Source organism: Zosterops lateralis, assembly GCF_965231275.1.
Source record: "Zosterops lateralis genome assembly, chromosome: 4".
NCBI classification, from domain to species: Eukaryota; Metazoa; Chordata; class Aves; order Passeriformes; family Zosteropidae; genus Zosterops; species Zosterops lateralis.
In genome coordinates this window covers 74,156,623-74,184,445 of record NC_139765.1, presented here as the reverse complement: position 1 = coordinate 74,184,445, position 27,823 = coordinate 74,156,623, and the positions used below count along the sequence as shown (strand labels likewise).

General features: G+C 58.2%; 5 protein-coding genes across 9 annotated transcripts in view; 1 reads left to right on the top strand and 4 right to left on the bottom strand.

The window, feature by feature from the left end:
* Positions 1–6,651: 6,651 nt before the first annotated feature.
* NME6 (NME/NM23 nucleoside diphosphate kinase 6) lies at positions 6,652–9,857 on the bottom strand (the record flags this gene model as incomplete). The annotated part of the gene is made up of 6 exons (XM_083860698.1): positions 6,652–6,864; positions 7,934–8,110; positions 8,671–8,831; positions 9,445–9,484; positions 9,559–9,661; positions 9,780–9,857. 5 exons carry the CDS (start codon positions 9,855–9,857, stop codon positions 7,944–7,946), a joined length of 549 nt encoding a protein of 182 aa, XP_083716824.1. The 3' UTR covers positions 6,652–6,864; positions 7,934–7,943.
* A 273-nt stretch (positions 9,858–10,130) lies between these two features.
* On the top strand, positions 10,131–14,058 carry LOC310908129 (rab-like protein 2A; the record flags this gene model as incomplete). The annotated part of the gene is made up of 8 exons (XM_083858814.1): positions 10,131–10,273; positions 10,389–10,418; positions 10,531–10,610; positions 10,921–11,000; positions 11,660–11,771; positions 12,331–12,428; positions 12,681–12,764; positions 13,027–14,058. The coding sequence occupies 8 exons, from the start codon at positions 10,131–10,133 to the stop codon at positions 13,105–13,107; spliced, it is 708 nt and encodes a 235-aa protein (XP_083714940.1). The 3' UTR covers positions 13,108–14,058.
* A 113-nt stretch (positions 14,059–14,171) lies between these two features.
* Positions 14,172–19,546, bottom strand: LOC310908686 (acrosin-like). 5 transcript variants are annotated; one of them, XM_083859996.1, is made up of 6 exons: positions 18,121–19,546; positions 16,731–16,937; positions 16,297–16,539; positions 15,891–16,150; positions 15,435–15,580; positions 14,172–14,884 (listed from the first exon to the last, which is right to left on the bottom strand). In XM_083859996.1, exons 1-6 carry the CDS (start codon positions 18,144–18,146, stop codon positions 14,432–14,434), a joined length of 1,335 nt encoding a protein of 444 aa, XP_083716122.1. In that variant the 5' UTR covers positions 18,147–19,546; the 3' UTR covers positions 14,172–14,431. The 5 variants fall into 5 exon arrangements, with proteins under 5 accessions (XP_083716122.1, XP_083716121.1, XP_083716125.1 ...); XM_083859995.1 differs by having other exon boundaries at positions 14,174–14,884; positions 16,731–16,911; XM_083859999.1 differs by lacking the exon at positions 16,731–16,937 and having other exon boundaries at positions 14,175–14,884; positions 16,297–16,559; positions 18,121–18,153.
* A 37-nt stretch (positions 19,547–19,583) lies between these two features.
* On the bottom strand, positions 19,584–20,993 carry ATP6V1F (ATPase H+ transporting V1 subunit F). Its single transcript, XM_083860000.1, has 2 exons — positions 20,659–20,993; positions 19,584–20,313 (listed from the first exon to the last, which is right to left on the bottom strand). The coding sequence occupies exons 1-2, from the start codon at positions 20,814–20,816 to the stop codon at positions 20,112–20,114; spliced, it is 360 nt and encodes a 119-aa protein (XP_083716126.1). The 5' UTR covers positions 20,817–20,993; the 3' UTR covers positions 19,584–20,111.
* Positions 20,994–21,695: 702 nt separating this feature from the next.
* Positions 21,696–27,823, bottom strand: part of FLNC (filamin C) — a gene marked incomplete at its 5' end in the record, with an annotated part of 28,318 nt that continues 22,190 nt past the window's right edge. Inside the window, 9 exons of the mRNA XM_083858750.1 lie at positions 21,696–21,884; positions 22,215–22,424; positions 22,922–23,140; positions 23,399–23,575; positions 23,979–24,108; positions 24,715–24,830; positions 25,202–25,339; positions 25,757–26,026; positions 27,433–27,693. Coding sequence (XP_083714876.1) covers positions 21,697–21,884; positions 22,215–22,424; positions 22,922–23,140; positions 23,399–23,575; positions 23,979–24,108; positions 24,715–24,830; positions 25,202–25,339; positions 25,757–26,026; positions 27,433–27,693 — 1,709 coding nt within the window. The 3' untranslated portion in view covers position 21,696. The remainder of the gene's footprint in view (positions 21,885–22,214; positions 22,425–22,921; positions 23,141–23,398; positions 23,576–23,978; positions 24,109–24,714; positions 24,831–25,201; positions 25,340–25,756; positions 26,027–27,432; positions 27,694–27,823) is intronic.

Genomic DNA, 27,823 nt, shown 5'->3' with positions numbered 1-27,823 from the left:
TTGTTTTTTAAACCAAATACCTCAAATTGGGGGTGCAGCCTTCAGGATTGGGCCCAGATCCTGTAAATACTTGTCACTTCTGAAAATCAGACTTTTAACTTACCTTTTCCAAGCACGTGTTGCACCTCCCAAAACCAAATGCACTGTTGTAACTGTTGATTTGGCCACTGCCCCCACACCCAGAGAATCATTTGAGCTTGGATCTTGGCTGGAAGAGAGTGGCAGGGAGTGGAACTGGATGAGCTTTAAGGTCCCTTCCAACCCAAATCAATCTGAGAGTCTGTGATTCTAGCACCAGTTTTTAAAACTCTATGGGCACTCTTCTGCAGAATTTTCTCATAAGTCCCACTGTTGTTGGAGAGAGGAAAAGGGGGCCCTGACTATGGTCTGCACTTTCCTGATGTTATGGGGGGGAGGTGATGGGTCCAGACCCTCCTCACAACCGCATGGGGACCAGAGAGACAACTTGGACAAGCTGGAACACTGAACATTCTCACTGGATCTCAGGCACTGGATAAAGGCCCTGAGAGGCCCTAGACTCTGACCTTGGAGATTCTCAGCACTCACCTGGCCACAGGTGAGCACACTCACAGCCTGAGCCACCTCTGCTACCAGGGCCTGCCCAAAGCATGGCTTGGACCAGCAGCACAAGTCTGATGCTGGAATGAAACTCTCGTCAGCTTTTCCAATAATAGTATTTCAGGAGGTTCTCCCAATGATTTCCTCAGGAAAAGAACTTCCTTCAGGATTTTTAAAATTATTTTTAGCTAAATTGTCAGGGCCACCTGTTATACCAGAACCAGGCAAGGACTAAGCTAAATATGGCATTTCCACTTTGGCCTGAGGACAACAGCCTCACCCTACATCTTGTGGGACAGGCTGGGGAGTCCTGCCAGACTCCCCTCCCAACAGTTGACAAGGAGATTTTTGTCTGTAGAAAGTTATACTGTTTTGAGCTTTTGTCCAGTGTAATTTACACTTGTGCTTAAGAGGACTGAGCAAGAAGGGCTGCAGTTTTATGGCCTAACCATAAACTGGCCAAAGCTGACCAGATTTACACGTGTTTGTAGTGTGCTGATGTTTGTAGTGTGCTGATGTTTGCAGATACCCAAACACTGCACTCACAAAACATGAAGTGAGTGGCCTCCTGCCCTGGGGCATCACCCCAACACATATCCAACATGGAGAGAACAGATGACTGGGCACACAAACATCATAAAGTCACCCCAGGACACCCTTGCACAGACTGGTCTGAGGAGGGCTGACACCTGCAGCAGCCTGGAAAAGGAAAGTGACAAGTGAGTCTGGGGTCACTGACTCTTCCTGGGCAGCTTGTGCTCAGAAACTCCTGTCAGCACTGAGCAGTATTTTTGCCCTGTGGTTGCTCATGGTCCTCCCTGGGCAGTTATCTCCTGCAGCCTGTCTCCTTCTCCCCACAGCTCTGTCCCCAGCTGCACAAAGCCAGCCCTGAGGTTCCTCATTCAGCTGTGGGCACCAGCTCTGCCCCTGAGGCCAATTAGAGCACTTCCACCAGGAGGCTGAGGTTGGAGAGAGAAGTCCCCGTGTTCCCAGTTTGCCCCCTTGGTCCTTTCCCCCCAGACTCCTATCTGTGGGGAACAGGCACAGGAGCTCCAGTGCCAATTACAAAAGCCCAGAGCACTTCACCTGCTCACCTGGCATGTTTGTGAACATGTAAACGAGGCCCACAGTGGGCTGTTAAAAGTTCTGGGCTGGTAAAAAGTTCAAGGCAGCCACTTTATTCACATCTGCTGGAATCAGCCACATCCTAGAGGCACCTGGAGCGAGAAGGGCCAAGTCTGCACAGACCTACCACCTTTGAAATGTCTCTGGACAGGACACACACCTGAAACTGTGGAAGTAAAATAAAGAGAGAAAACAGTAAGTCATTGGCCAGTGCTTTGATGGGCTCTGGGAAATATTTGGGTAACAGGAAGCACTGTGAAAACATCTGGTTTTGCATCAGAAAATACAAGGTTGCGATTCTAGGGCTATTTGCAATCCAGGTTGTACCTCCTGCCCAAATTCTTGCTCTGCTCCAGCCACACCAGCTATATCCCACAGTAGGTAGGAGTAGTTATTACACCATTGCACACTTCATACATAACTTGTGTCATTCTGGTGCCTCTCGGTCCTATGCTGAGTCACCTCTGATTTGTAACTTCCAAAGGGTTTAATTTAACACAATTTATCTCATTTTTCTCTCCTCGCTGCCTCTTTCCCATCCCTGATCTGTGGGTACAGACCAAGCTGAAACCAGAGACCTGGGCCTTGCCTCAGGCTTATTCTTCTCTGCCACAAAGATTTTCAGTTGCTTTATTTGACCTCCAAACTTTGTATTGCAAAATAACAAAGTCCATTAACTGAATGCTGGTTCAGCTCAGTTTTGTGATGGATGATGCTGCCACAACCTCACATCTGTAGTTTTTCTGTTGTTCTCCTTCTGTCCAATGCCTGAACTCCTGTTCAGGGAGCTGGGACCCAGGGGTTGGGCTGGGAAATACTGAACCATGGCTGCTGCTTCATGCAGGAACTGCTCCAGGATTCACAGACACTCCAACAGAGCTGTTACCATAACTCATCCCTCCCATTGCTTCCAGAGGTCTCCTTGCACGCAGGGAAGAGATGGATTTCTAAAGAGTTTCCACAGAACATCTCTTCTCTGGAAAGGATGAGCAGAGCCCCATGTTAAATTGAAATATTCAGCTCCAGCAGCAGCAGCAGCTTTGCACGACTTATGGTTTTTAATTTTCCCTGAGTGCTGTGGGAGATACAGAACCGTGTTTTGTTTATCTGGAACATTTTGGAAGGCAGGGGAGGATTAATGAGGAAATCTGGCTAATAATGACTCAATAGTCATGTGTGAATGGAGGGGCCAATCAAGTCCTGGACATGTTGATAATTGGGATCAGGATCTGACAGAGAGATGAAAACTGGTTCTTCCTGGAGTGTGCCAGGGCTTTGGACAGTGTATCACACAGATGTGGCTGTCTGCATGCAGTGAGGAGGAGCCAGTGTGGATGGCTTGTCTATGCAGACAGGAGTATGGGATGCCATGGGGCTTTCCTGGTCTGTGTCACCACATCAAGCTCGAAGTTACACGCGGTCAGTGCCCAGATCCAGCCCCTGCTTGGCCTGTCTGGGGCATGAGGTGGGGAGTGTTTATTTTCTGTGCTGGGGAGAAAACAGTCCCTACCTATGAGGATTTTTTTCTGCAGTTTGGTGTTTCTCTCACTTCACTCCTTGTTCCTCCTGCTTTGTACAGCAGCTCTGTGGGAAAACCGTGGGCAACAGGATTATGACCCCCAAATCTGAGATGACTGTTTGTTAATTCCTTGGTATTTTCAGTGTGGGGATGGACTGGATCTCTCTGGCAGAGCTTTCCCTGAACACCTGTTTGCCTGGGATTTGATTCTGTGGCTGCTTTCCCAGGCTCCTTGTCCTTTCCGTGTGAAAATCCACAGCCTGATACAGGATCAAATCCACAAAATCTTTGGCCACCTGCAACACCCTTATCTCTAGCTCCGTACAGTGAGACGCGGCTTTAGCAGAAACAAGTGCAGTCAGCACTGAGGAGGTAAATTTGTCTTTATTTCCACTGTATCCATTTTTCCTCATCCCCAGACCTGGGAAAAGCAGGACACAGGCTGTTAAGAAAAGGGCAGATCAGCTGCAGAGAGGGAAACACTGAACAGCCAGAGAGCCCCCCAGGTGGGGCTGGTACAAATTACAGCCCTGCTGGAGGAAAGAGAGGCCTGACCTGCTGCCCACGTGGCCCCTGTGCAGCCCCTGCCACTGCAGCAACACCCCAGGGTCACACCTGGGCCCAGGAGCCCAGAAAGGACCTCTGGAGGGTATTGACCCCAGAGCCCTGCCTTGGCAAAGGGGCTCCTGACCTTATTTTATCACCCTTGGAGTATAAAAATAATAAAAGAGGGGGGTTTATGTCTCAGTGAAATTGCCAGTATTTCAGGTTGTTTCCATTGCCTTGTGTCCATTCCTGGGACACCTGAGGTTCCCTTCACTGTTCATACCTGGGATTTCTACCCATAATAAACCCCACTGAGCCCCTAAGTCTGAGCAGTCCCAGCCTCTCCTTACTTGTCAGGTTCTCAGATGTCCTAATCAATCCACGCTGGACTCCAGTTCTGACCTGTAGAAGAACGTGTCAAAGAACGGTGTTGGGAAATGGGAGGCTCTTCAAAATGCTGTTTATTGTATCAAAGATGTCACAGCAGTCCTGGGCCCTGGGTGACAGAGCCACGCCTAAAGCTGCCAGCTACAGCTTTGGCATGACTGGAGCCACTTTAGCTCTGGTTACAATGCTTTATATAGTTTTCTTTACCGAGTATCTTATAGATAAAAACCAATCAGCATCATACACAATACTTTACATTTACCTATAGCCTATCACAACTACTATCATTTACCATATTATGGTTAGTACTATCCAATCACATCGAGTTAGTATGTTACATTTTAAGCTTAAAGTTGTTTTTCAGTTTTCTTGCAGTGGAAACTTCTTAGACTTTTTTCTATTTGGTAAAAACATGTTTTTGTTTGCCTAGGTTTTTCTCTTTACTTGGTAAAGGTATATTTTTGTTTGTAGACAACTTATCCTTTGCTTTCGACCGTAAAAGTTTTCGTCCAACTCATCTTAACCTTTGTTCAGTAACAACCAGCTCAGCAATCCCTAACTTAAACATTTTTTATTCTTCTATATCAAAACTTGCTTTCATTTCTAATGAACCTTCTGCTAAGCATTCACATCTGTAAGACCTTCCTGTTAAATGTTCATCTTCTCCAACACTGACCAGGTTGTCCTGCACTGGAACTGGTGCCAGTGCTGCACCCATGGCCTTACCTGTGCCCCAGGGAGGGGATGGGGCTCCCTCACCTGTGGATGTGCTCTGGCTCCCACCCTGAGGATGCTCTCAGACCAGGGAGGTGCATTGCTGGCTCAGGGGTGACCCATGGCCCATCAGGAGCTCCAGGTACTCCTCTGGTCCCTCAGGTGAGCGTTGGCAAATGGAATCATCCGTGCCCAGGTGCAGGACATGGTGTTTTCCTCTACAAACTTCATGAAATTCCCCTTGGCCCATTTGTCCCAAAGGGACAGCCCAGGGAGGGACTGTGGCAGAGCAGGTTCACACCTGAGGGACTGAAGCCTATGGGTGTGCCACGAGTGAGTAAACAAGAAGGAAAGAGGCGGAAACAACAAGTAGAAAACCAAAGCCCAGCCCAGCCCCTTGTGCTGTGTCACCTCCCCAAGGGACTGGGAAAGACTGGGCAGAACCTGCAGGGAAAGAAGAGACAAAAGATGCTGGACTGAACCTGGGGAAGTAGAGGAAAGGTGTTCCCTCAGATGTTTCTTTAATCATTATCTTGGGTTTTCCTCAGTATCTGAATCAGTAAATAAAAGTTTGTGTTACAACAATAAATCAAGTGACATTCCTCAAGCTGAGAGGGTTCTGCCCGTGGTGGCAGGGACTGAGGCCAGGCCTGGGCTGGGATCAGCACTGATTTCCCTCTGAAGCCTTTCCCTCCCTTCTTCCCAGGCCAAGCCATGTCATCCCCCCGAGTGCTGACACAAACCTGCTCAACTCTTCCAAGAGCAGGTCAAGTTTAGCCCCAAAACTCACAGGTCCCTGTAAGACCCCCTGGCCCAGCTCCACACCAGAGGTGTCTCTGCAGGTGCCTGGGCTGTGGCTTTTGCAGCAGTACCTGGGGCAAACCTGCTGCAGGCACAGAGCTGTGACCAGCCCTGTGCACAGACCCCTGCCCCCTGTGCACCCACCCCACAGGGACCTGCAGCTTCCAGGACAAACCAGGGATCTCAAACTGCCCTTCACACCTGTACTGAGGTGCCACATTGTCTTGGTTTGAGACAAAATGGGAGACTGATTTATTGCTGTAACACACCTACCAGCACGGAATGGCTTGGGCTGGGAGGGACCATAAACCTCATCCAGCTCCATGCCCCTGCGACGAACAGGGATGTTACCCACTACACCAGGCTGCTCCAGGCCCATCCAGCTCAGCCCAGGAAACTGCCAGGGACGGGGCAAGCATCACTGGAAAAGCAAAAAATCACTTGCTGAGTATTTACAAGGAAGGGAAAAAGAAAACACAAAACAAACCAAAGAAACCACACCACTTTGACAAGAGCCCTCAAAGCAGAATTATCTGTGATGTTCTGTAAGACTTCCTTGGAGACCAAAAATCAGTGTTGACACTGTCTCCTGCATCAAACACCAGGTGTTTCAACAACAGGTCTCTGACCAAGTTTGCTGAACAGCTTTAGATTCACACAACAAATCCTCTACCTGGGGCAATAGGCTGCCCAGTCTGAGCACCTGTGCTCAGGTACAGCCCCAGGGCCAGGAAAATGTCAAGGTGACACGCAGCAGGTACCTGAATCATGGTGGCTGTGAGGTGCTGTCACCCTGACAATCCTGCTGTCAGAGTTCCCTGCACTGGCAGTGCTCAAAGGGGCCCTTTTCCCAAATGTAACCATTCCAAGTGAGTAGAAAAAAGCACCAGAACTTCAAAAATGGCAAGTACGAGCCAGGAATTATCAGTTAATGACATTCCCAAAGAACATCCAAAAAGAAAAGTGCAACGTAAGAGAAGAAAGGTGAAAAATAGTAAAGTTTAATAGTTACAAGAAAAATACACAGATCTGAGAAAAACCTCTGGGAATCAATAAAACAACTGACAAAATATCAATAAAGTATGAACATCCCTGGGGACAGCAGCTCTCAGACCGGATCCTGAGCAGATCCACTCTGGACACTGCTGAGGACAGGGACAGCAGTGGTGTCCCGCAGATCCCTGGATCTGTACCTGGAACAGAACAACAACCATTTGATCCCAGACAGGCAGAGGAGGGAACACAAACACGGATGAGTTTAACCGTGGCAGCTCTGGGCAGTGCTCTCCTCCACAGAGTGTTGTCAGTCACTACCCAACACCTCACGGAGTTCTGGAAGCACCTGGAGAGTCCCTGCCTTGGCTCTGTGATGTACCAGGGCCTGGTGAATCTCAGCTCAGCTTTCCTGCCCCAAGCACAGCACACCTTCCCCAGCCTGAGCATTTGGGATTGCCCAAAGGAAATTACCTCAGCACAACAAGACACTGTAACTAAAATGGCAGCACTGTAAGGAGCCCATGGGAGACACCATAAACAGACTAAAACCCCATCCAGGAACACATCTCACATGGCATCACAGAGAGAAACCCAAATCAGCCTGCCAGGACCTGGCTCTGTACCTTCCAGCTAAGCCCTCCTGCACCACTGTCATTCCATAACAGATATGGGGAATTCAATGGCCTTGTCCATCCCATTTCCCAAGGACACAGAACTGACCCAGCACCCAGTCAGGCCATGGACACTGAGGGCTCCAGGTGGTCTCAAATAAAGAACTATTGGCAAAGCTCCTCATTTCCCAGCCCAGTTGTAGGTGAGCAATGACAGGACAGTTTATGTTGCCCTGTTGACGCCTTTCTTCATGCTCTTTTTCCTTCTTTTCTCCCTAAGGCACTGTGGGAACAGCCAGCAGAGAGAACCTGAGGCTTCCCATCAGCAAACCCAGGCCAAGCCCATCTGGAACAAGCTACCCATCCTTCACCTGGCCCTTGACCAACTCACCTGTCCTGTTCACACCCAAACAAACTCAGGGGCCCAGTGAGCTGCATGGCCAGACTCTGTCAGCATGAGCACTGCTGGCAGAATTCTTCCTACAGCACCCCACCATCTGCCTGTCACACAATAATCTGACCCCAGCTGGCACAACCTAATCTCAGGCAGCACAAACGTGCATGAGGCTTTCCCTCTGCCACGCTCCCTGAAACAGAGCCCAGCTCTGTGCCTGGTGCCCCAAGAGTGCTCACGGTGCTGCCAAGGAAACCCTACCAGGGGCGGGTCAGGTCCCCTCTGCCTGCTGTGCCCGGCGCACGCGGTGCACGCGCTCCTCGGCGCTGTAGAACAGCTGCCCCCGGCGCAGCCGCGGCTCATCCTGCTCGTACCAGCGCTGCTCGTCGAACTCAGGGAAGAAAAAGGCAATTTCTCTGCTGGCTGAGGCAGGCGAGTCTGTCAAAAGAGAGGGGAAGGCAATGAGAGATGCCAGTATGTCACCCCTGCGCTTTGAGGGGCAACACGTTGTGACGTGGGTGTGGACCCTCACAGAGGACAGCAGACAGCAGCAGGTCAAACATGGAATGCTCTTTATTATCTGACTCTAATAACTTATATACACTTTTTACAGAGGGCCAGGATTGGCTCAAGGAGGTTACAACCTCCTGACCTGATTGGTCACTCTTACTTTCAATCAAGTTCTCCTCTCAGAGAAGAACTATGCAAAACATACAGATAAATTCTAAGAATACACATTGTTTACATGAAGCAGCGTGAGAATGGCGCTGCAAAGATTCAAACGCTTGAAAGCAAGAAAGTCAGAAGCGACACCAGTCTGCCACCACAAACACGTGCTGGACTCCCAAGGCACCTGGCTGGGCTGCACCTGGCCAGGTGTGTGTGGGGTCTGCAGAAGGGAACAAATTGTCCACTTGGAGCCCCAGAACTACAGCAAAGGCAGACAAAGCACCATCATTCCTGCCTCCCCCAGAACCAGGAGAGAATACCAGGCCTACCTGAGCCGTGGGTGGTGTTCCTGGTGTCCGTGAGGCCGTAGGCACCTCGGATGGACTCTGGGTCACTGTGTCGGGCTCGGAACACTTTGGTGGGTCCCATCAGGGATCTCCAGAGAGGGACAGCGTTCTCGTGGGCCAGGATGTAAGCCCACATGGGGCCACTGCGGCCAGGGCCCGGAAACAGCGGGAGAAAAGATTATATGGAGAGCTCGTTACAAACAGGTTATTCATCCTTACAAACCTGTACAAAACAGCTGCCACGGGCTGCCACGGTGGGATCTGCCCTGCCCTGCCCTGCCCTGCCAGCCCATGGGGAGGGGCACGGTGCCACCACGGCACCGAGGGCCCAGCGCTGGCACTGGTGACCCACTCCAAATGAAGAGCATTCGGGGGTGCCACCCACCGGGTACCGCGGCTGTCACAGCAGGCGACAGTGTCCCGACAGTCCTGCCCGCGGCCAGAGCTTCCCACCATCCCGCACACCTCAGGGAGCCCCTCCACATTCCGGGGAACCCCTCCACATCCCCGGGGAGCCCTTACACACCCCGGGGAGCCCCTGCACACCCCAGGGAGCCCCTCCACACTCCAGGGAGCCCCTCCACATCCCGGGGAGCCCCTGCACATCCCAGGGAGCCCCTCCACATCCCAGGGAGCCCCTCCACATCCCGGGGAGCCCCTCCACATCCCAGGGAGCCCCTCCACACTCCAGGGAGCCCCTCCACACCCCGGGGAGCCCCTCCACACACGGATCACCCGCACACCCGGGGCACGCACCTGGCCATGAACTCCACCAGCCGCTGGTAGAAGAAACGCCCTGCGGAGAGAAACGGAGCGGGTCGGCACCGGCCCGGGGGCCCCGGCCAGGTCAGCCCCGCGCCCCGCTCGTACCTGCGTGCTCTCGGTAGAAGCGGCGGCTCTGCTCCGGGCCGAACCGCAGCTCCTTGGCGCGGACGATGAGGAAGCGGTGCCGGAGGATGGCGGCGTGCACGGCCTGCGGGAAGAGGCGGCGCTGGAGGGGCGGGTGGAGGTGAGGCCTGCTCTGCTCTGCTCTGCTCTGCTCTGCCCAGCCCGGCCCGGCCCGGCCCGGACCAGCCCTGCCGGGCCCTCACCTCGCCCACCAGCGGATGGGCCACCGCGTCCGGCTTGAGCAGCGCCAGCGTCAGCTGCAGGCGGCGGGGAGCGGCCATGGCCGGGCCGGGACGGCGGGGACGAGGCACAGGGGACAGGGGACAGGGATGGGCCGGGACGGCGGGGACGGGGCACAGGGGACAGGAACAGGGGACAGGGATGGACCGGGCCAGGCCGGGATGGGCGGGGCCGGGATGGGATGGGCGGGGCCATGGATGGGATGGGCGGGGCTATTGATGGTGGGCGGGGCCGGGATGGAATGGGCGGGGCCATGGATGGGATGGGAGGGAATAGGGATGGGATGGGCGGGGCCGGGACGCGCAGGCGCTGCCATGGCGACGGCGGCGGCGGAGGAGCAAGGCCAGGCCGGGTCCCGTGAGGAGGCCGCGGATGGGGCCCGGGATGAGGCCGCGGCCGGCGCTGAGGAGACGGTGAAGATCATCTGCCTGGGCGACAGCGCCGTGGGCAAGTCCAAGTGCGTGGGGCGCGGGGTCGCGCGGGTTCGGGCGGGTTCGGGCGGCGGGTCCCGCGGGCTCACGGCCCCGTGTGCTCTCTCCGCGGGCTCACGGCCCCATGTGCTCTCTCCGCAGGCTCCTGGAGCGGTTCCTGCTCGATGGCTTGTATCCTTGGCAGCGGGGAGCGCGGCGGGAGGCGGGCGGGGTGGGCCCGGCCCGGCCCGGCCCGGTGGGAGCGGGGCCTGCGCCTCTCCGTGCGCTCCTTAACGCGCCGCAGCCGCCCCCAGCAGCTCTCCACGTTCGCCCTGACGCTGTACCGGCACCGCGCCCGGGTGGGCGAGCAGGAGGTCCGCGTGGGTGAGTGGCGGCAGCCCGGGGGACAGGGAGCCTTCCCGGGGACGGGGAGAGGGCAGAGGGAGCAGCTGGAGATGCCCTCGGTCTGGGTCTTGGTTATGTGATTTGATAGACAACAACATCGTGACGAGTCTGGTCACCCTCCTGTGACAGGGTTTGGTACAGTTTCTTAACCCTGCAGTGTTTCAGATTGGTGGGGTGACACTCAGTTTTTGTCCTTGAGTGGGTGGGCTGGGCTTTGCCCCCTGGGTGTGAGTTGTGAGAAAAGCTGAGCTGGGTGAGTTGTGTCGTTCTGAGCTGTTTGTTTTCACAGACTTCTGGGACACGGCGGGCCAGGAGCGGTTCCGGAGCATGCACGCCTCCTACTACCACCAGGCCCACGCCTGCATCATGGTGAGGGGTCTCAGCTGGGCCCCCGGGGGCTGGGTTCAGAATGGTCTCACTGACACTTGGCCTTTGTGCTGCTTTTACAGTTACACTGCCAAGTGTTCCATCTCTTCCAGTGGTTTAAAAAATTTCCTGGATTGTTCTTTCTTCTCTCACCAGATAAACCCCTGTAGATGGACCTGGTTAGTTCTGGTCTGTCTCTCCTGTCTTTCCTCCATCCCCTGGCTCAGCTGTCTTCTCAATGTCCTCGTGTTTGCCCCTGTTCCCTGTTTCATCACCTATTCAGATCTCCTGGTTTCATTTCCACTGTTCCTCACCACCTGGGAGCCCCAGTAATTTTCATTGATGGTTTAGTTGTCAGAACAGAGGAGGCCACATCTGATCCTGCTTGGCCCAAACTGTTCCCACTGCCAGCTCCCTGTGGAGGTGGCAGGGACTTGCACAGGACACCATGACAGTGTAAAGGACATCAAGGGGCTCTTTCCTGCTGGCTGGGCTTGGGGAAACTGACCCTTGCTCCTTCACCCTTTCTAATAACGCCCAGTTCCCTTTGTCTTGTCTTCCTGGGAACATTCTGGGTTCTGTCCTTGTGTTGGTCAGAGCTGTCCTGGGTCAGTCAGAGCTGTGCTGGGCTGGCCCCAGGACAGGTGGTTCTCTCTTGGAAGGTGTTTGATGTGCAGAGGAAAGTCACCTACAAGAACCTAAACAGCTGGTACAAGGAGCTGAGGGAATTCCGCCCAGAGATTCCGTGCATTGTAGTGGCCAACAAGATTGATGGTGAGTGTACCTTCTGCTCCCAGCTTGCCAGGGTCATGGTGAGATTTGCTCCTGAATGTCCCTTGTCTGTTGGGTCCACAGGATTTCCTCAGTCTGCCAGGCTGGGTCCTGTGCTGGCCTCAGCTGTTGTCTTACAGGTGCTTGTCCTGTGTCACCAGCAATTAGAAGTGCAAATTTGATCCATTTTAGTTTTATTCAAGTGTTGTTCTTCCAGTTCTGTCCTTACCACACTGCTTATTCTATCCATCAAGAACCCAAAAGTGATTGGAGTAGCACCTAATCAAAAATGGCAGCAAAAGGAGGCAAAAGCTGTTCTGTGGCTTCCCTGCACCAGTCAGAGATGGCCTTGGTGCTGCTCCTTCAGCCTGCACAGACTCCTCTGTGCTGAAGGGTCTCAGTGTTCTGCAGGGGGCTGGGAGGTTCCCTCTCATGGGGAATGCCAGCCAGCCCTTTGTGATTGCTGTCACTGGCCTGTGGCTTGTCTGGGGCAGCAGGGGCTGATGTGTCACACAGAAGACCTGCCATGTCTGACTGACCATGTCTTCTTTGTCTGCCTCAGCGGATATGAAGGTGACCCAGAAAAGCTTCAATTTTGCCCGGAAGTTCAGTTTGCCCTTTTACTTCGTGTCTGCTGCTGATGGCACCAACGTGGTGAAGGTGAGATTGGAGTTTGACTGCTGGACTTGGTGTCCAGGAGGCCCCTTGGCAGCCCAGGGACACAGGAGGGGCTGTTGTGGGCACAGAGAGCAGGAAACAGTCCATCAGTTCAGCTCCATGTGAGAGGCTGGTAGCTATGAAGAGCTGCAGAGAGGTTTTCCTTTTGGGATGTGGGAACAATCTCCATCTGCTACAGAAACCCAATGCCCTTGTGCCCCATGCTGTGAGTGACAGGCCTTGTCCTTCCCCCAGCTCTTCAACGACGCCATCAGACTGGCTGTGGCTTACAAACAGCACTCAGGAGACTTCATGGACGAGGTGCTGCGGGAGCTGGAGGTAGGGAAGGCTCTGTCCCTGCTCCTTCCTGAGTCCTGTCAGATGGGCAGTTCTGCCCTTTTTCTCCTGTGGCAAAGCGGGGAACCTGCAGCGTGGGAAGCTTTGCCCTTTGTGTGCTGCTCACATCTGGGCTGGGAAGGGGGAAGTGGGAACCCTCACAAGAGCTCTCACTGCCCTAGGCAGAGTCTAAAAGAGCCACAACAGATACAGTTGTTGCAGGCCCTGTCATTTCTCAGCAGTTCCTTGTCCTGCTCCTTTCCAGAGCTTTGACTTGCAGAAGACAAGCGAGGATTTGTCGGATGTAGGGAAGAGCTGCACTGAAGAGGACCCCTCATCTGCCTAGACCCCGAGCCTGGTTCTCCCTTGGCCCTGGACTTCTGGGCCCTGCACAGAGGACAGTGATGTTTCTCGTGTCCTAGAGCTGTGGTGATGGGCAGCTGGGCCTCTTGCCTTCTTGTGGGAGCCTGTCTGGGCAGGACCTTCATTGGCTCGGCCCTCGCTGCTGTACATTTCGCTCAGGAGAGGGATGGGAGAATCCACGTGATCCCACATGGATGGTCACTCAGTCCTACTGCTCCTTTAGGACAGAGCTGGCTAGAAGTGAGCAGTCCTGGACCTGCAGGAAGGATCCTGCTGAGACCCTGTAGTGGTACCTGCTGCAGAAAGCAAACACTAAAGGATATTTTTTACAAAGCTATGAGATGGCATCCTCCCCACACTGCTGCTGTAAGGAGGCAGGTCCCAGGTGGTATAAGGCCATGGGCCAGCCCAGCCTGCTCCCAGCTGAGCCAGCGCTGCCTCAGTCCACCCATGACCTCTGCTGCAACATCCCTGGTCTCCCATCCCTGTTCTGCCCCACAACAGCCAGGTCCTATGGGCTGCTGAGCACAGGAGGTTTCTCCTTCCAGGTCCATATAACTGACACAGGTAGGCTCACACCGTGGGCTGGTTTTGTCCCAGCTGCTTGGATGTGACCATTGCTCTTGTCTCTGTGTGTGTGTGTGTGCACAAGATGGTGCATTCCAGAGAGCTGGATACACACACACACACTCAGACAGCCACGGAATCATGGAATGGTTTGGTTTGAAAGGCACCTTAAAGATCATCTCATTCCAGCCCCTGCCATGGGGCTATCTCAGGTTGCTCCAAGCACCATCCAACCTGGCCTTGGACACCTCCAGGGATCCAGGGGCAGCAACACCTTCCCTGGGCACGCTGTGCCAGGACCTCACCAGCCCCTGAGTAACAACTCCTTCCCAACACCTCATCCAAATCTCCCCTCCTCTAGATTTAAACCTTTCCTCCTTGTCCTGTCACGACCTGCTGATGCAAAAAGCCTTTCTCCCCCATTACTATAACTGCTTCAGGCACTGGAAGGGGCACTGAGGTTTCCCTGGAGCCCTCTCCAGGCTGAAGAATGAATGTGAACAGCACAGCAGATGGACAGACAGAGCAGGGACACTCCAAGCCTGCGGGTGCACTGAGCAGGGCTGAAAACACGATTAATAAGGAACACAGAAACTTTATTTCAACACCTCAGTCATATCAGCATTAGTGTGGCTGCAGCAGAGCAGGACAGAGAAGCCTCTGGCCCCAAGGCTACCTTTGGCCCAGCAGGAAATGCCATGGTCCACTGTAGCCCTGGATCCTGCTCATCCTGCTGCTGCTCAAGCTTTTTTATCCTTCATAAACTGCAGGAACTCCTGCAGCAGATTCCAGAATTGCACCAGGATCTGGTGTGGGAATGCCAGGGGCAGTGATGTGCCCGAGGATGTCGCTGCTGGTTTCTGGCTGTACTCAGGGGTCAGGTAGATTTGTTCCTCTGGTTCCTCTGGTTCCTCTTGTTCCTCTGATTCCTCTTGTTCCTCTGATTCCTCTGGTTCCTCTGGTTTCACGTGCCGCTCAGGGGCCGAGGTGGCGACTGGCTCCGGGGCTGGACCAGCTCTTTCTGCTGGGCTCAGGCCCGTCTGGAGCAGGATCCAGTTGTAGAAGTGCTGAGTAGAGGTGTAGATCCCGGGGTGCCTGGCTCTGTCACAGCCTCTTCCCCAGCTGTTCATCCCCACCAGCCAGTAGTAGTCGGCTCCATTGTCCTTGCAGACCAGGGGACCCCCGCTGTCCCCCTGTGCCAGGAGAGAGGGCTCAGGGGCTGTGGGGGGCTGCTGCCAACCCCGGGGCTGCCTCCTCTCTCCCAACCCAGCTCTGGCTCCTCTCTCCCAGCCCAGCTCTGGCTCCTCTCTCCCAGCCCAGCTCTGCCTCCTCTCTCCCATCCCAGCTCTGCCTCCTCTCTCCCAGCCCAGCTCTGCCTCCTCTCTCCCAGCCCAGCTCTGGCTCCTCTCTCCCATCCCAGCTCTGCCTCCTCTCTCCCATCCCCTGCCAGCTCCTCATTCCCAGCTCAGGAAGGCTCTGCTCAGGGGCCGGAGCCTCCAGGCCCTCGGCTGGGAGCAGGCTGGGAGCTCTCCCATCTCTGCACACGGGTCCCAGATGTGCAGAGGACAGATGTTCTGGGGTCACATCCACACTTTGAGTCTGCTGGGGGCAGTGGATGGGCTTTGTGGGCAGGACCAGGCCTTGGGGACAAGGGGTCATAGGACAGGGACCTGCGGGTGGGGAAGGTAAGGGGAGAACAGGGGATGGGATGGGATGGGATGGGCTCTGTGTGGGGGCTCCTACCTGGCAGGTGTCGATGCTGCCCTGTGGGTACCCGGCACACAGGTTGTCAGCATGAACAGCTCCTGCATACCACGGGCTGCTGTTGCAGAGCTCCGTGTCCATGAGGTGGACCTTGGCCTCCTGCAGCACCATGCCTGTTCCCTGAGCTGTGGGCACAGAGGGGAATGAGTCCCCAGCAACTCAGTACCCATCCCCTCCCCTCCCTGGGGCTCAGCCCCTTCCCCCGGCCCAGCTCAGCCCTTCCCCACGGAGCGATATTGTCCAGCCATGTCCTGCTCTTGGCCTGGAGGAGCCAGACCCATCTCTGCAGAGGCTTCACGGGGCCAGCAGGAATCGTTTGGCTGGGAAGGGACCTTACAGCTCATCCTGTTCCACGCCCCGCTCTGGCTGTGGCCAGTCCGTGTCCCCGGGGTGCCCAGCTCGCCCTCGGAGCACACATCCTGTTGGGGAACTCACCTTTGGGAAAGTTCCAGCCGGCGATGTAGCAGGATTTCAGCTCCGAGACCCTGAGCGAGGCGTCGGGCACACAGCCCAGCTGGATGTAGTCGCTGCACTCCACGGGCTGGTCCAGCTCCACCAGGGCGATGTCGTTCCTCGCCGTGGCAGGCACGTAGTGCTGGTGCACCTGGAGCCTCTGGATGTGTCTCACCTCAGACTCAGGCCCCAGCTGAGTCAGATCTGTGGCCCCTATAACCACCTCCCACTTGGAGATGTGCCTGTGGAGCAGATGGAGAGAAGGGGTGACAGGAGCAGAGCCACGGGCTCCAACATCTCCCGGCCTTCTGTTTCCCAAGGCAGAGAGGGAAGTGACCTGGGCACCTGCCCGTGCTCCAGGGACATCTCTGTCCCTGCTGTGTCTTACCCGGCCCTGGCGAAGCAGTGTGCCACCGTGAGGACCCACTGGGAGCTGAGGAGGACACCTGCACACATGTGCCACGTGCCGTTCTCCCAGGTGGCCTGGATGCTGACGATGCCAGGCCAGGCCCCTGGCTGGACACCGGTGCCACCCTCAGCAGGAGATGTCTCAACAGGAGAAGCCATGGACTTGTAGTCAAGAACTGCAGAGCTGTGGTCAGAAGCCATGGGCCGGAGCCCGCAGGTCCCTCTGGAAGCACAAAGCCATCACTGCCCTGGTTGGTGGCTGCTGCTGCTCTGCTGCTGCTCAGGCTGAAGGTCCCACCTGGTGCTGAGTGGCAGCAGGGCCAAAAACCCCTGAGGGGCATCTGTCTCCCCAGTTCTGCCAGGGAAGTCCCCAAGTGTTCCTCCAGCTCCCTCCCAGCCCCTGGGGCCACTCACCTGCAGCTGTCCCAGGTGCCCCCCACGGGCCCGGCCAGGGCCAGCAGGACGAGCACCCACAGAAAAGCCATTGGTGCCAGTGCAGGTGGCAGCAGCCAGAACTGAAGTGTCATCTCCGGTGCAGTCACCAGCACAGCACCCGCAGCCTTCGTGGTGTCACAATGCCCCCGGCCCAGGGATGCTGTCACAGAGGGGCTGTTCTGTGTGCTGGGCATGGCAGGGAGGGGCAGCACAGAGTCACAGAGACATGGAATGGTCTGGGTGGAAGGGACTTTAATGACCACCCAGTGCCATCCCTCTCATGGGCAGGGACACCTTCCACTATTCCAGGATGTTCCAACCCCAGTGTCCAGCCTGGCCTTGGACACTGCCAGGGATCCAGGGGCAGCCACAGCTGCTCTGGGCACCTGTGCCAGGGCCTGCCCACCCTCACAGTCAGAAAGTCCTTCCTAACACCTAATCTAAATCTGCCCACCTTCAGCTTAAGGCCATTTTTCTTGTGTCCTATCACTACATGCTCTTGTCCTAAGTACCCCTTCAACCTTTTTCTAAGCCCCCTTAAGTGCTGGAAGGGGCACCAAAGTCTCCCTGGAACCTTCTGTTCTCCAGGCTGACCAGCCATAACTCAGCCTGTCGTGCCCTTCTTCCCACCCTGAACGAACATTTTAAATGTGGTGATCCTTGCTGTAAAACAGCAGTTCTCTGCCAGTTCACATACATCTGCCTTTTACATATGTTTATCTAAATCCATTTCATAAAGGCATCTGACTTTGATTAAACACTTCAAGAAATGGAAGTTTCTATTTTTTCCTCTGTAATTTCTTTAAGTATTTTGTGGGAGGATGGGTGAGAGTAGAACGATAACAGTATGAAATTACAGGGGAAAATACAGTTGCTGCTCTCTGGATGAAAGGTGGTCGGCACACCTGATCTCCCTCACACAACACAATCCAAGGGAATCCCCTAATTCCCATGCTATGGGATGAGCCCTGGACAGAGGACTTGAACTGTGGCCTCACCAATGCCAAGTTCAGGGGGACAATCACTTCTTCCTCACCAGCTCAATTTTACGCATATAGGGACAGGCTGCTCCTGCACCTTAAAGGCTTCCTTCTTAATGCATGCCCAGCCTTCCTGGGACCCTTTGTTTTTAAGGGCTGCTTCCCAAGGGACTTTCCAAATCAGTGTCCCAAACTGGCTGAAATTCACCCACTAACAGTCGAGTGTAGAGGTTTTGTTGACACACCTTGTTACTTCACCCAGGATTGAAAACTCTTTTGTTTCATTGTCACTGTCCCCAAGTTGGTTCCAACCACCACATCTTCCAGTGCCCCTTCTCAGTGTGCAAACAGCAGGTCCAGCGGGGCCCCACCCTTGGTCAGCTGCTCACCTACTGAGTCGTTCTCTTCCACACATTCCAGGAACCTCTCAGACTGTCTCGTCTCCAACATGTTGTTTCCAGCAGACATCCGGCAGGTTGAAGACTCCCACAGGAACAAGGGCTGGCAACCGCGAAACTTCAGCCAGCACTTTATAGAATAAAGAACTCATGCCACACCATGTCCTGCTGCTGCTCCACGTCCCATTTGCCTGCCCCAGTCACCACACTCTGGGCCACCTGCACTCCTGGAGCCATTTCCATCTCCTGTGCTGCCCCTGGCAATGCCCCCTCTGTGCCTGACTGGCCACCACAGCTCCTGAGTCCACACAAGTGTCTCACCTGAGGGGATTGCACCAATTCATACAAATATCTGAGGGGGGATCCCACCAATCCCCACAAATCCCCCAGCAATCCCCACAATTTCCCCAGAGTGTGAAGATGGTGCCAGACACAGCCCAGTGGTGCCCAGTGACAGGACAAGGAGCCAGGCCTTGAGCTCCAAAACTCCTGGCTCAGTATGAGGCAGAACTTCCATCATGGAAGGCCAAGCCCTGGGACAGCTGCCCAGGGAGAGTGCAGAGTCTCCCTCCACGGAGACATCCCAACCCACCTGGACAAGTGTCACCTTCTCCAGGTGACCTGGGCAGGGGTTGGGCTGGATCATCACCAGAGGGCCCTTCCCACTCATACTGTTCTCTGTGTGTGTGTGTGACACCTGTGTGTGAGACACCTGTGTGGCCTGTGTGTGACACTTTTGTGTGTGTGGCACCTGCGACAACTGTGTCCGTGTCCACCTGTGCCCACCCTTGCCCAGCCACCACTGCATGTCCCCAGCACGGCCACCACCCAGGTCCCCCAGAGATGTGAGTTTCCCCTCCACCCCCCACAAGCCTCGGGGACCCCTCCGTGTGTCACCTCTGTCTGCAGGGGCACAGCAGGGGCTGCTGGGGGGTGTAGGGGGGCATGGGGACCAATACCCCCCAGGCCCTGGGGGTCACTGTGGGGTGCAGGGGCTCATCCCTGCTGTCCCCTCGAGGGTGGGGGTTATGGAGGGATCTCAGGGTATTCCTGTGCCCTGAGCCCTCCACATCTCTGTCCCCTTGTGCCCCATTGCATGTCCCTGTGCCACATCCCCAAGACTCCCCCCATTTCTGTCCCCCCCATGCCCCACAGCACCCCACAGAGCAGAGCAGACAGTGAGTGGTGTCAGCACATGTTGGGGACATTGTCAGGGAGACACATGGGGGACACAAGTGACACTCAGGCACCGGGGCAGGACAATAAATAACCTTCCCCCCAGGTTCTTCTGGGGCTGAGGAGGCTGGGGAGGAGCTGAGGGAATGGTGACAAGGTCACAGTGACAACTCCCAGTGTCCTTGTGGTGCTCTTTTGCCCCCCCCCGGGGTGTCCCTCCCTGCCTACAGGCAGGATCAGGCAGGATTCAGCAGGACACAGTGGTGCCACTTCCCCATCACGGGACACGGTGAGACACAGTCACGGGTCACCCACAAGGCCCCCGTGGCTGCCCCAGGCTCCCTCAGAGACACCCCAGGTTCCCCACGGGGCAACCACAGCCCCCCCAGCACCCAAAGGACACCCCAGGAACCTCCCAGCAGCACCCCGGGATGGGCTGGGGACTTCTTGGGGTGGGGATCCCCAGGCACGAGGCACAACGGGGGCCCTGGGTGGGTTTCCCTGGGGTGGAGACCCCCAGGCCCAGGTTGTGACTCTGTAGGAGGCTGTTCTGGGACACCAGGGAGGGCTGTCACAAGCCGTCGAGTGTGAAGAAGTTGAGGGAGTGGTGGGAAGGTACCGGGGACTGTCTGGGGGGGCCTGGGGGGGCCTGTCACCCATGGCTGGGTGTTGGGCCACGGGCAGGGCAGAGGGGACACTCAGGGGTCTGCACATCCTGGGGGTATCGGGGAAACTGTCTGGGGGAGCTCAGAGGGGGATTTGGGGCAGTGTCGAGAGGGGCTGGGGGGTCCTGGGGGGGGGGCGCTCTATCGCAGCTCATCGGGCGCGAAGAGCCCTCGGGCGCGGCGCAGCACCGAGTCCCGGGCCGGGTCGTAGGGATGGTCCTTGGAGGGGATCTCGAGCACCGCGGGCAGGGCCCGGGCGTGGGCTGCCACCGCCGGCCGGATCTGCTCCGCCAGCGCCTGAGAGATGAGGATCATGCCCACGTCCTCCCGCGCCAGGAAACCCCTGCGAACAGGGAAAAATGAGTGAGGGGCACAGAGGGCCCACCACGGGCGCCCCAGTGAGGTGGGACACGTTTCTCGGGACCCCCTGATCCCCTAAACACTCCGGGGACCCCAACCCGAGACTCCCGCGAGCCCTCTCCCCCTCTCCAGGAACTCTGCGACCCCCAGACCCCCAAACCTGCCTGGATCCTCCTCAGAGACCTCACTAGGGACTCACAGAACCCCCACAGGGACCCCCTGGACACCCCCAAACCTTCCTGACCCTCCCGACAGTTCTGAGGGACCCCAGACCCCCCTCAGGCCGCCCCGGCCGCCCCCCCAGGCCGCCCTCGCCCCCCGCACACACCGGAACGTCTCCTCAATCTCGGCCAGGCTTGTTTCCTTCTCCACCACCAGGAAGTTGGGCCGCCGGTGCTTGTCCAGCTCCCCGATGCCGCCCAGCAGAAACCCGGTCACCGTGTCCTCGTCGCCCATCACCGCGATCAGCTTCCCGCGGCCCGCCATACCCGCTGGGTACGGGATCCCGGTACAGGGGTCGGGACCCTGGGAGAGCCGCTGCCGGGACCCTGCGGGACGGGGCTGCGCCGGCGGCAGCGGCTGTGGGGACCGGGAGCGATCCGGACCGACCGGGTCCCGCCGCCGCTCCGCCGCTTCCGGGTCCCGCCGCTTCCGGGTCCCGCCGCCGCCGCGCCCCCGGGTGGCCCCGCCCACCGCTGCCCTGGCAACGCTCCCAGGTCCCGCCCACCCGTGTTGGCCACGCCCCTCGCGTCCTTGCCACGCCCCCTCCCGCTGGCCCCGCCCCGCGGCCATGCGCATGCGCAGCGCGCCGTGCCCTTGAGGGGACGCGGGGCGCTCCCCTGCACAGCGCCCCCTACTGGACAGCGCGGGTTCCGCAGGACCCCCGGACCCCGCTGTCCGGGACCCCCTGAACCCCCCCGGGCCCTCCCGGCCACGGCTGCTCTGCCATGGGATCCCCCTAGGACCCCCTCAGGACTCGGGCATTCTGCTACATACCCTCCCAGGCTACCTCCAGTGTCCTGTTCCACACCCCACCATCACACACCGGGATCTCATAATCCCATCCTGCAGCCCCCAGCATCCCCAGGACCAGGATGGCCTGCTCTGGACCCCCTCGAGCCCCATCATCATGCCCCGGGTCCCCAGGACCCCCAAACCCTTCTGTGCTGTTCCCGACACCCCAGAACTCTGGTGTCCTGCTCAGGACAGCCCTGGATCCGCGGTGTCCTTCCCCAGATCTGCCCAGGACCCGGCATCCTCCCCGCCCCGCTCCGTGCTGTGTATTCCCCATCATCACTCGGACCACTCTTCCTCTCCCAGCGCTTTATTGACAGGCCCGGGACCCTCTGGTTTCCCCAGGGGGGTCTCAGGCGGCAGTGACACGGAAGGGGCTCCCCGGGACGTCGCGGTCCCCCCAGCGCAGCAGCAGCACGTACTCGCCGCGCTCCCGCACGCTGTAGGTCACCGTGTACACGCGGTTCCCCTCGTGCTTCACGTGCACCTCCTCGCACGGCGCCTTGGGGCCGTGCACCCCCACCAGCAGCATGTTCGTGCCTGGGGGGGACACAGGCGGGGTGAACCCTGAGCTTGAGACCCCAGGATCACCTCGAACTTCCCCCCCTGTATCCCAGACCCTCCGCCAGACTCCTCCCCTTACCCACCCCATCGCCTTCCAAGACCCCCAGGCCCCCCTTTAACCTACCCCATCCTTTCTCAAGACTCCCTAGAATTCCCTGAACACCCCACAGACCCACCACCTCTCCTCCAAGCCCTCACAGGACTCCCCTAGAAGCCCCTGGACTGCCCTGCTGAACTCCCATCTGCCCTTCCAACCCCATGTCCCCCCAGCCACCCCAAGCCCCCCGGACCCCCCGTGCCCCTCACCGGCCTTGCTGCAGTCCACGGTGAAGTGGTTCTTGTGGCCCAGGCGGGCGGCTGTCAGCCCTGGCCCCCGGGCCACCACCTGCCCGGCGTCTGACGGGGCCTTGGAGACCCCCCCAAAGGCCGGGGGGCCCCGTGACCCTGCCCTCACCACCGGCTCCACCAGCACTGTCGAGGTCTCGTGCAGACTGTGCCCGCCCGACAGCCGTGGGCCTGGGGAGTAGAGGGGGAACACGGTCAGCTACACCATGGGGACACCCCCCATCACACCATGCTGGGGGGGACATGAGGACATCTTTTGGGGACAACTCCCCCTCCCCCTGGGCACCCCCACCATGTCATCCTGGGGCTCCTACACCATGTCACCCCCAAGATCCCTTGTCACCACCCTAGGAACCCGCCCACTCATGTCACCTCCAGGGTGACCCTCCTGTAACCCCCCATCATGCCCATCATTGTCCCCTTGTCACCCCACACTGGGGACCCCCATATTCTCCTCCCCCAATCTCCCTTACCCATGCCCCCCCCATCCCCGTGTCTATCCCCACCCCATCTGTACCAGTGACCTTGGCCTTGAAGGGGCTCCTCATGATGTGGTGGGGGCTCCCCTGGTATCCCCACATCCCCTTCAGTTCCCATGTCCCCACTGGTTCCCATGTTCCTCTCTGTCCCCATGTCCCTCCCATCCCCATGTCCCCCCCTGTTCATACCAGTGACTTTGGCCTTGAAGGGGCTCCCCACAATGTGGTGGGGGCCCCCATACTTGATGGAGATGAGGTAGTTGCCAGGGGCCATGGGGGTGTAGGTGACACGGTGGCCCTCAGGGACCTCAGTACAGTCCAGCTCCACTTTGGAGGGGCCATCAATGGTGACAGCCAGTGCTCCTGCCCCTGCATTGGCTGTCTGCACCAGGAACTCCGAAGGCACGCCTGGGACATGGACATGGGGATGGTACCATGAGGGGGACACCAGGACATCGTCATGGTCACCACCCATGGCCACATTCCCAACATGGCAACTCCCATGGCCACATCCCCACTGCCACCACCACGGCCACATCTCCACTGTGACTCTGTCCCCACCAACATTTCACGGCCATGTCTCTCCTGCCACCACCACAGTAGTGTGTCCATCCCCACCCCCCTCCCACAGCCGTGTCCCTGTCCCTGTCTCCACAGCAGTGTCACCTGTGCGGCCGCCCTCGAGGCCCGGCCCAAAGGCAGTGACGAGCCCGGGGTCCCCGGCCTGGCTCTGCTCGCCCACGCGGATGTTGAAGGGGCTCCCGGGCACGTGGCGCCCGTTGAAGCGCAGGTCGATGGAGTGGACTCCGTTCTCACGTGGCAGGAACCCCAGGGCGTACCGGTCTGCGGGACACAGACATGTCACTGGGTCCTCAGGTCCCCATGTCCCCACACCCCCACGTCCCCACACCCCTGCTCTTGCACAACAGGAACCCCAGTGCATATCAGGGGACACAGCTATGTCCCCATATCCCTGTGTGCTGTGTCCCCATGCCCCCACACACTTGTGTCCCCACACCTCATGGAGGAACCCCAGTGTGTACTAGTCTGGGGGATGCCATCAGGTCACCGTGACCTGTGTCCCCATGTCCCTGTGTCACTCTGTCCCCATACCCCACATCCCCATGTTCTCAAGTCCAATGTCCCCACATCACATGTCCCTGTGTCCTGTGCCCACAACCCCACATCCGCAGACCCGGTGTCCCCACAGTGTCCCCGCAGTGTCCCCGTGTCCCTGTCCCCTCACCGCTGTCCAGCTCGGACACGTAGCACTCCTCCACCACCCCTGCAGGCGTGTGCACTTTGGCATCAATGACACCCCGGGCCCCGTTCAGCTGCACCGCAAAGGACGCCGGCTGGTTCACTGCCACTGTCTCCTGTGGGGACACCACGGTGGCATCAGGGATGTGGGGGGACAGGCGGTGTCATAAATGATGCCAGCTGGTACATCCCAGGGAATGGGGGGACATGAGTGGGGTGGAGGACACGGTGTGGGGGCAGTGGGAGCACCGTGGGGCCTAAGGGTGACACAGGGGTGCAAGGTGGCCCAGGATTAATGCAAGGGACACAGAGGTGGCACCAGGGAGGGCACCAATGGTGACATATGGGGGAGAGAGGTGGCTCCAGGGAACCCCAAGGGTGACAAAGGGGCAACACAGTGGTCCCAAAGGTGACAGAGGGGTGCAATGTCACACAAGGGATGTGAGGCTGGCACCAGAGAGGGTCCCAAGGCTGGCACAGAGTGGCCACAGAGTGGTCTAGGGGTGACATGAGGGAGAGAGAGATGGCCCCAAGAATGACATGAGGGAGGGAGAGATGGCCCCAGAGGGTCCAAGGGTGCCACAGGAGACCCAAAGGTGGCACACAGTGGGCATCCCAAGAGTGTAACAGGGGCTCAGAGCAGCCCAGGAGTGACGTGGGGACCCAGAGGCACCTGTGAACCCAGAGGTGCCCCAGGGTTTCACAGAGAGTGTCCCCAGTACCTGCAGGCTGGTGACAGTGAGGCGTCGGGCATCATCAGAGTGGGAGGCGACAGGGACAATGAAGGGGCTGTCAGGGATGTGCTCCTCGTTGAACTTGATGGACACCTCGTAGTCACCTGGGGGACAGGGGACAATCAGGCAGGGAGCCCCCACACAGGGACACCTTCCCTTCCCTAGGGAACACCCTCATGTGGAGACACCCCTGCACAGAGACACCAGTCATGGAGACTCCCTCCCTTGGGGACACCTGTGCAGAGAGACACCTTTATCTGGGGACATCCTCCTTTGGGGACACCCTTAACTGGGGATACCTGTGCAGAGAGACACCTTTATCTTGGGACACCCTCCCTTGGGGATACCCTTAATTGAGGATACCTTAGCACATGGGTCCCTCCTCACATGAAGCTTCTGTGGCCCCAGCCCCGGGCTGAGCACCCTGGGGGACGTTAGAGGTGGTTGGGGGTGTTGGGGTACAGCCCCCCCTCACCTGGCTCCTGCACCAGGTAGGAAACGCCACAGGAGCCGTCCTTGCGGTCCTCAAAGGAGATCTCAGCCTTGCTGGGCCCCTCGACAGCAATGGAGAGTCCCCCCGCGCCCGCCTCACGTGTCCAGATGCTGAACTCAGCTGGGGGGGACCAGGGGTCACCGGGGTCACCCTGGCCCTCAATGGCACCCCAGGACGGTGACACCCAGCACAGACCTGCACCTACCTCCCCATGGCACCCAGACCCCCGATAGCACCCATGTCCCACCCATGGCACACAGACCACCCATAACAACCCATTTTCCCCCACACCCAGCTGTACCCAAACCCCCCATCACAGTACCCAGAGCCCTCAAATTTTACCAACACCCCACACACACAAAACACCTACCCCCTCACTGCCGCCCACACCCCCAGTAGCACCCAGACCCTCACACACATCCCCCCAAGAGCACCCACCCCTCATTGCCCCCAAATCCCCATCGCTCTCACACCTCATGTCCCCCCAGTCACCCCCAGGTCCCCATCACCCCCCGCACCCGGCAGAGCCCCCCATACCTGGTGTTCCAGCCACTGCGCGCTGCAGGCCGGTGCCCCCTGCCCGCACCTTGTGGGCGCCGCCCTCACCCAGGGGCCCCACGGTGAACTGGAAGGGGCTCCCGGGCACGTGCTGCCCCCGGAACTTGACGCTGACCGTGTGGGCGCCCGTCTCCTGGGGCACGAAGCGCACGCTGTAGACCCCCGCGCCCCCCGGCACCACCTCGGCCTCGCGCCGCTGCCCCGACGGGCTCAGCACCTGCGCCGACAGCTCCTGCGCCGACGCCTCACCTGCAGGCACACCCCGTGTCAGCGTGGGCACCCCAACAGCCCATCGGCACCCCAGTGTCACCCCAACACTGTATTGCTATGGCATCCCAGCTCCTGAACCACCATGTCACCCTGCAGGCACACCCCACATTATCATGGGCACCCCAACAGCCCATCGGCACCCCAGTGTCACCCCAACACTGTATCATTATGGCATCCCAGCTCCTGGATCACCATGTCACCCTGCAGGCACCTGGGCACCCCAACATCATCCCACTGTCACCCCACTATTGCGCTGCTATGGCACCCCAGCACCCCATCACTACGTGGCACACTGTCATCCTGTCACCAGGGCACATTGTCACCGCATCACTCCATTGTCCTGTAACCCAGGTACCCCTGCACCCTGGCCCCTCTGCACCCCATTTCCTTATCACCATGTCAATATGGCATCCCAGCACCTCTGACTGGGGGCACCCTGTCATCCTGTCACCATGGCACCCTGTCACCCCATCAAGCCATCACCCTGGCACCACAGCACCCGTGCATCCTGTCACCAGGGCACTGTGTCATCCTGTCACCCTGATACCAGGGCACTGGGGCACCCCATTGCCCCATCACCTTCTCACCATTGTCCCAAGGGCTCCCTGGCACAGTAGCACCCTGCTACCCCACCACCAGGGCACCTTTGTCACTGTCATCCCACCACCCTGCCGCCAGTGTGCCCTGATGCCCCAACACCCACCAGAGCCCACGTACCCCCCTTGCTGGGTGCACCCCACCCCACGAGCATGCCCCTCATGCACAGGACACGTGCAGTTGCCAGCATGCACACACAGACATTCACACACCCTTGTGAGATTGCACACTCATGCCGAGGGCTTCTGCAGCTCTCTGGGCTGAGCACACACCCCATAAGCAGGTGTGCACCTGCTTGTGCAAAGAGACAGCATTGCTCCCCACCTCTGCACACATCCCCGTGCAAAGGGCACCCCTCTATCAGCACAGCAGCCCCCACACGTGTGCCAGGAGTCTGTCCCAGGTGTGTTCTGGGCACACGCAGGTAGCCCTTGTGTGAGCACACACAGCCCTGTCCAAGGGCTCTCCTGTGGCAAGTGTGCCCAGCTCTCATGCAAACCCACTTCCCTGCACACCCAGCACAGTGCCCTGCCCACACACCCCCAGGCCTCATGCACACCCAGCCCTTGTGCAAGCACAGCTCTGTGCAAACACACTGTGGCTCCAGTGCACCCAGCCCTTGTACAAACACACTTCCCTGCACTCACACTCCCCTCCATGCACACCCACCCCTCGTGCAAGCCCGGTGCCCTGCACACCCAGCCCTCAGGCACACCCAGCTCCCGTGCAATCCCACTGTGCTGCACGCCCCCGTGCACACCCCATACAACCCCCGGTGCAGGACGCACCCTCGTGTGCGCGCGCGGGGGCTGTGAAGGCGCCGATGCCCTCGCGGGTCCCGAAGGCCCCAAAGGCCCCAAAGGGCTCTGGGGGAGCCCGGGGGAAGGCGCCGCCCACGCGGGTCGATTCCTCCACGTGCACCTCGCGCGTGGTCTCCCCGCCGCGCGTCTTGCTGATCTCCGTGCGCTCCGTGCGCGTGTAGGTGTGGCTGCTGCGCGTGAACGTGCGCGTCAGCCGCTCCTGCGCCGACACCATCTGGAACCAGTTCCCTGGGGAGCGCCCCGTGGGGACACAGAGGGACGGTGCGGACACGTGGGGACACGTGGGGACCACAGGATGTGGGAACAGCAGGATGGGGACACAGGAGGATGTGGATAGACAAGGGGATGAATGGACACA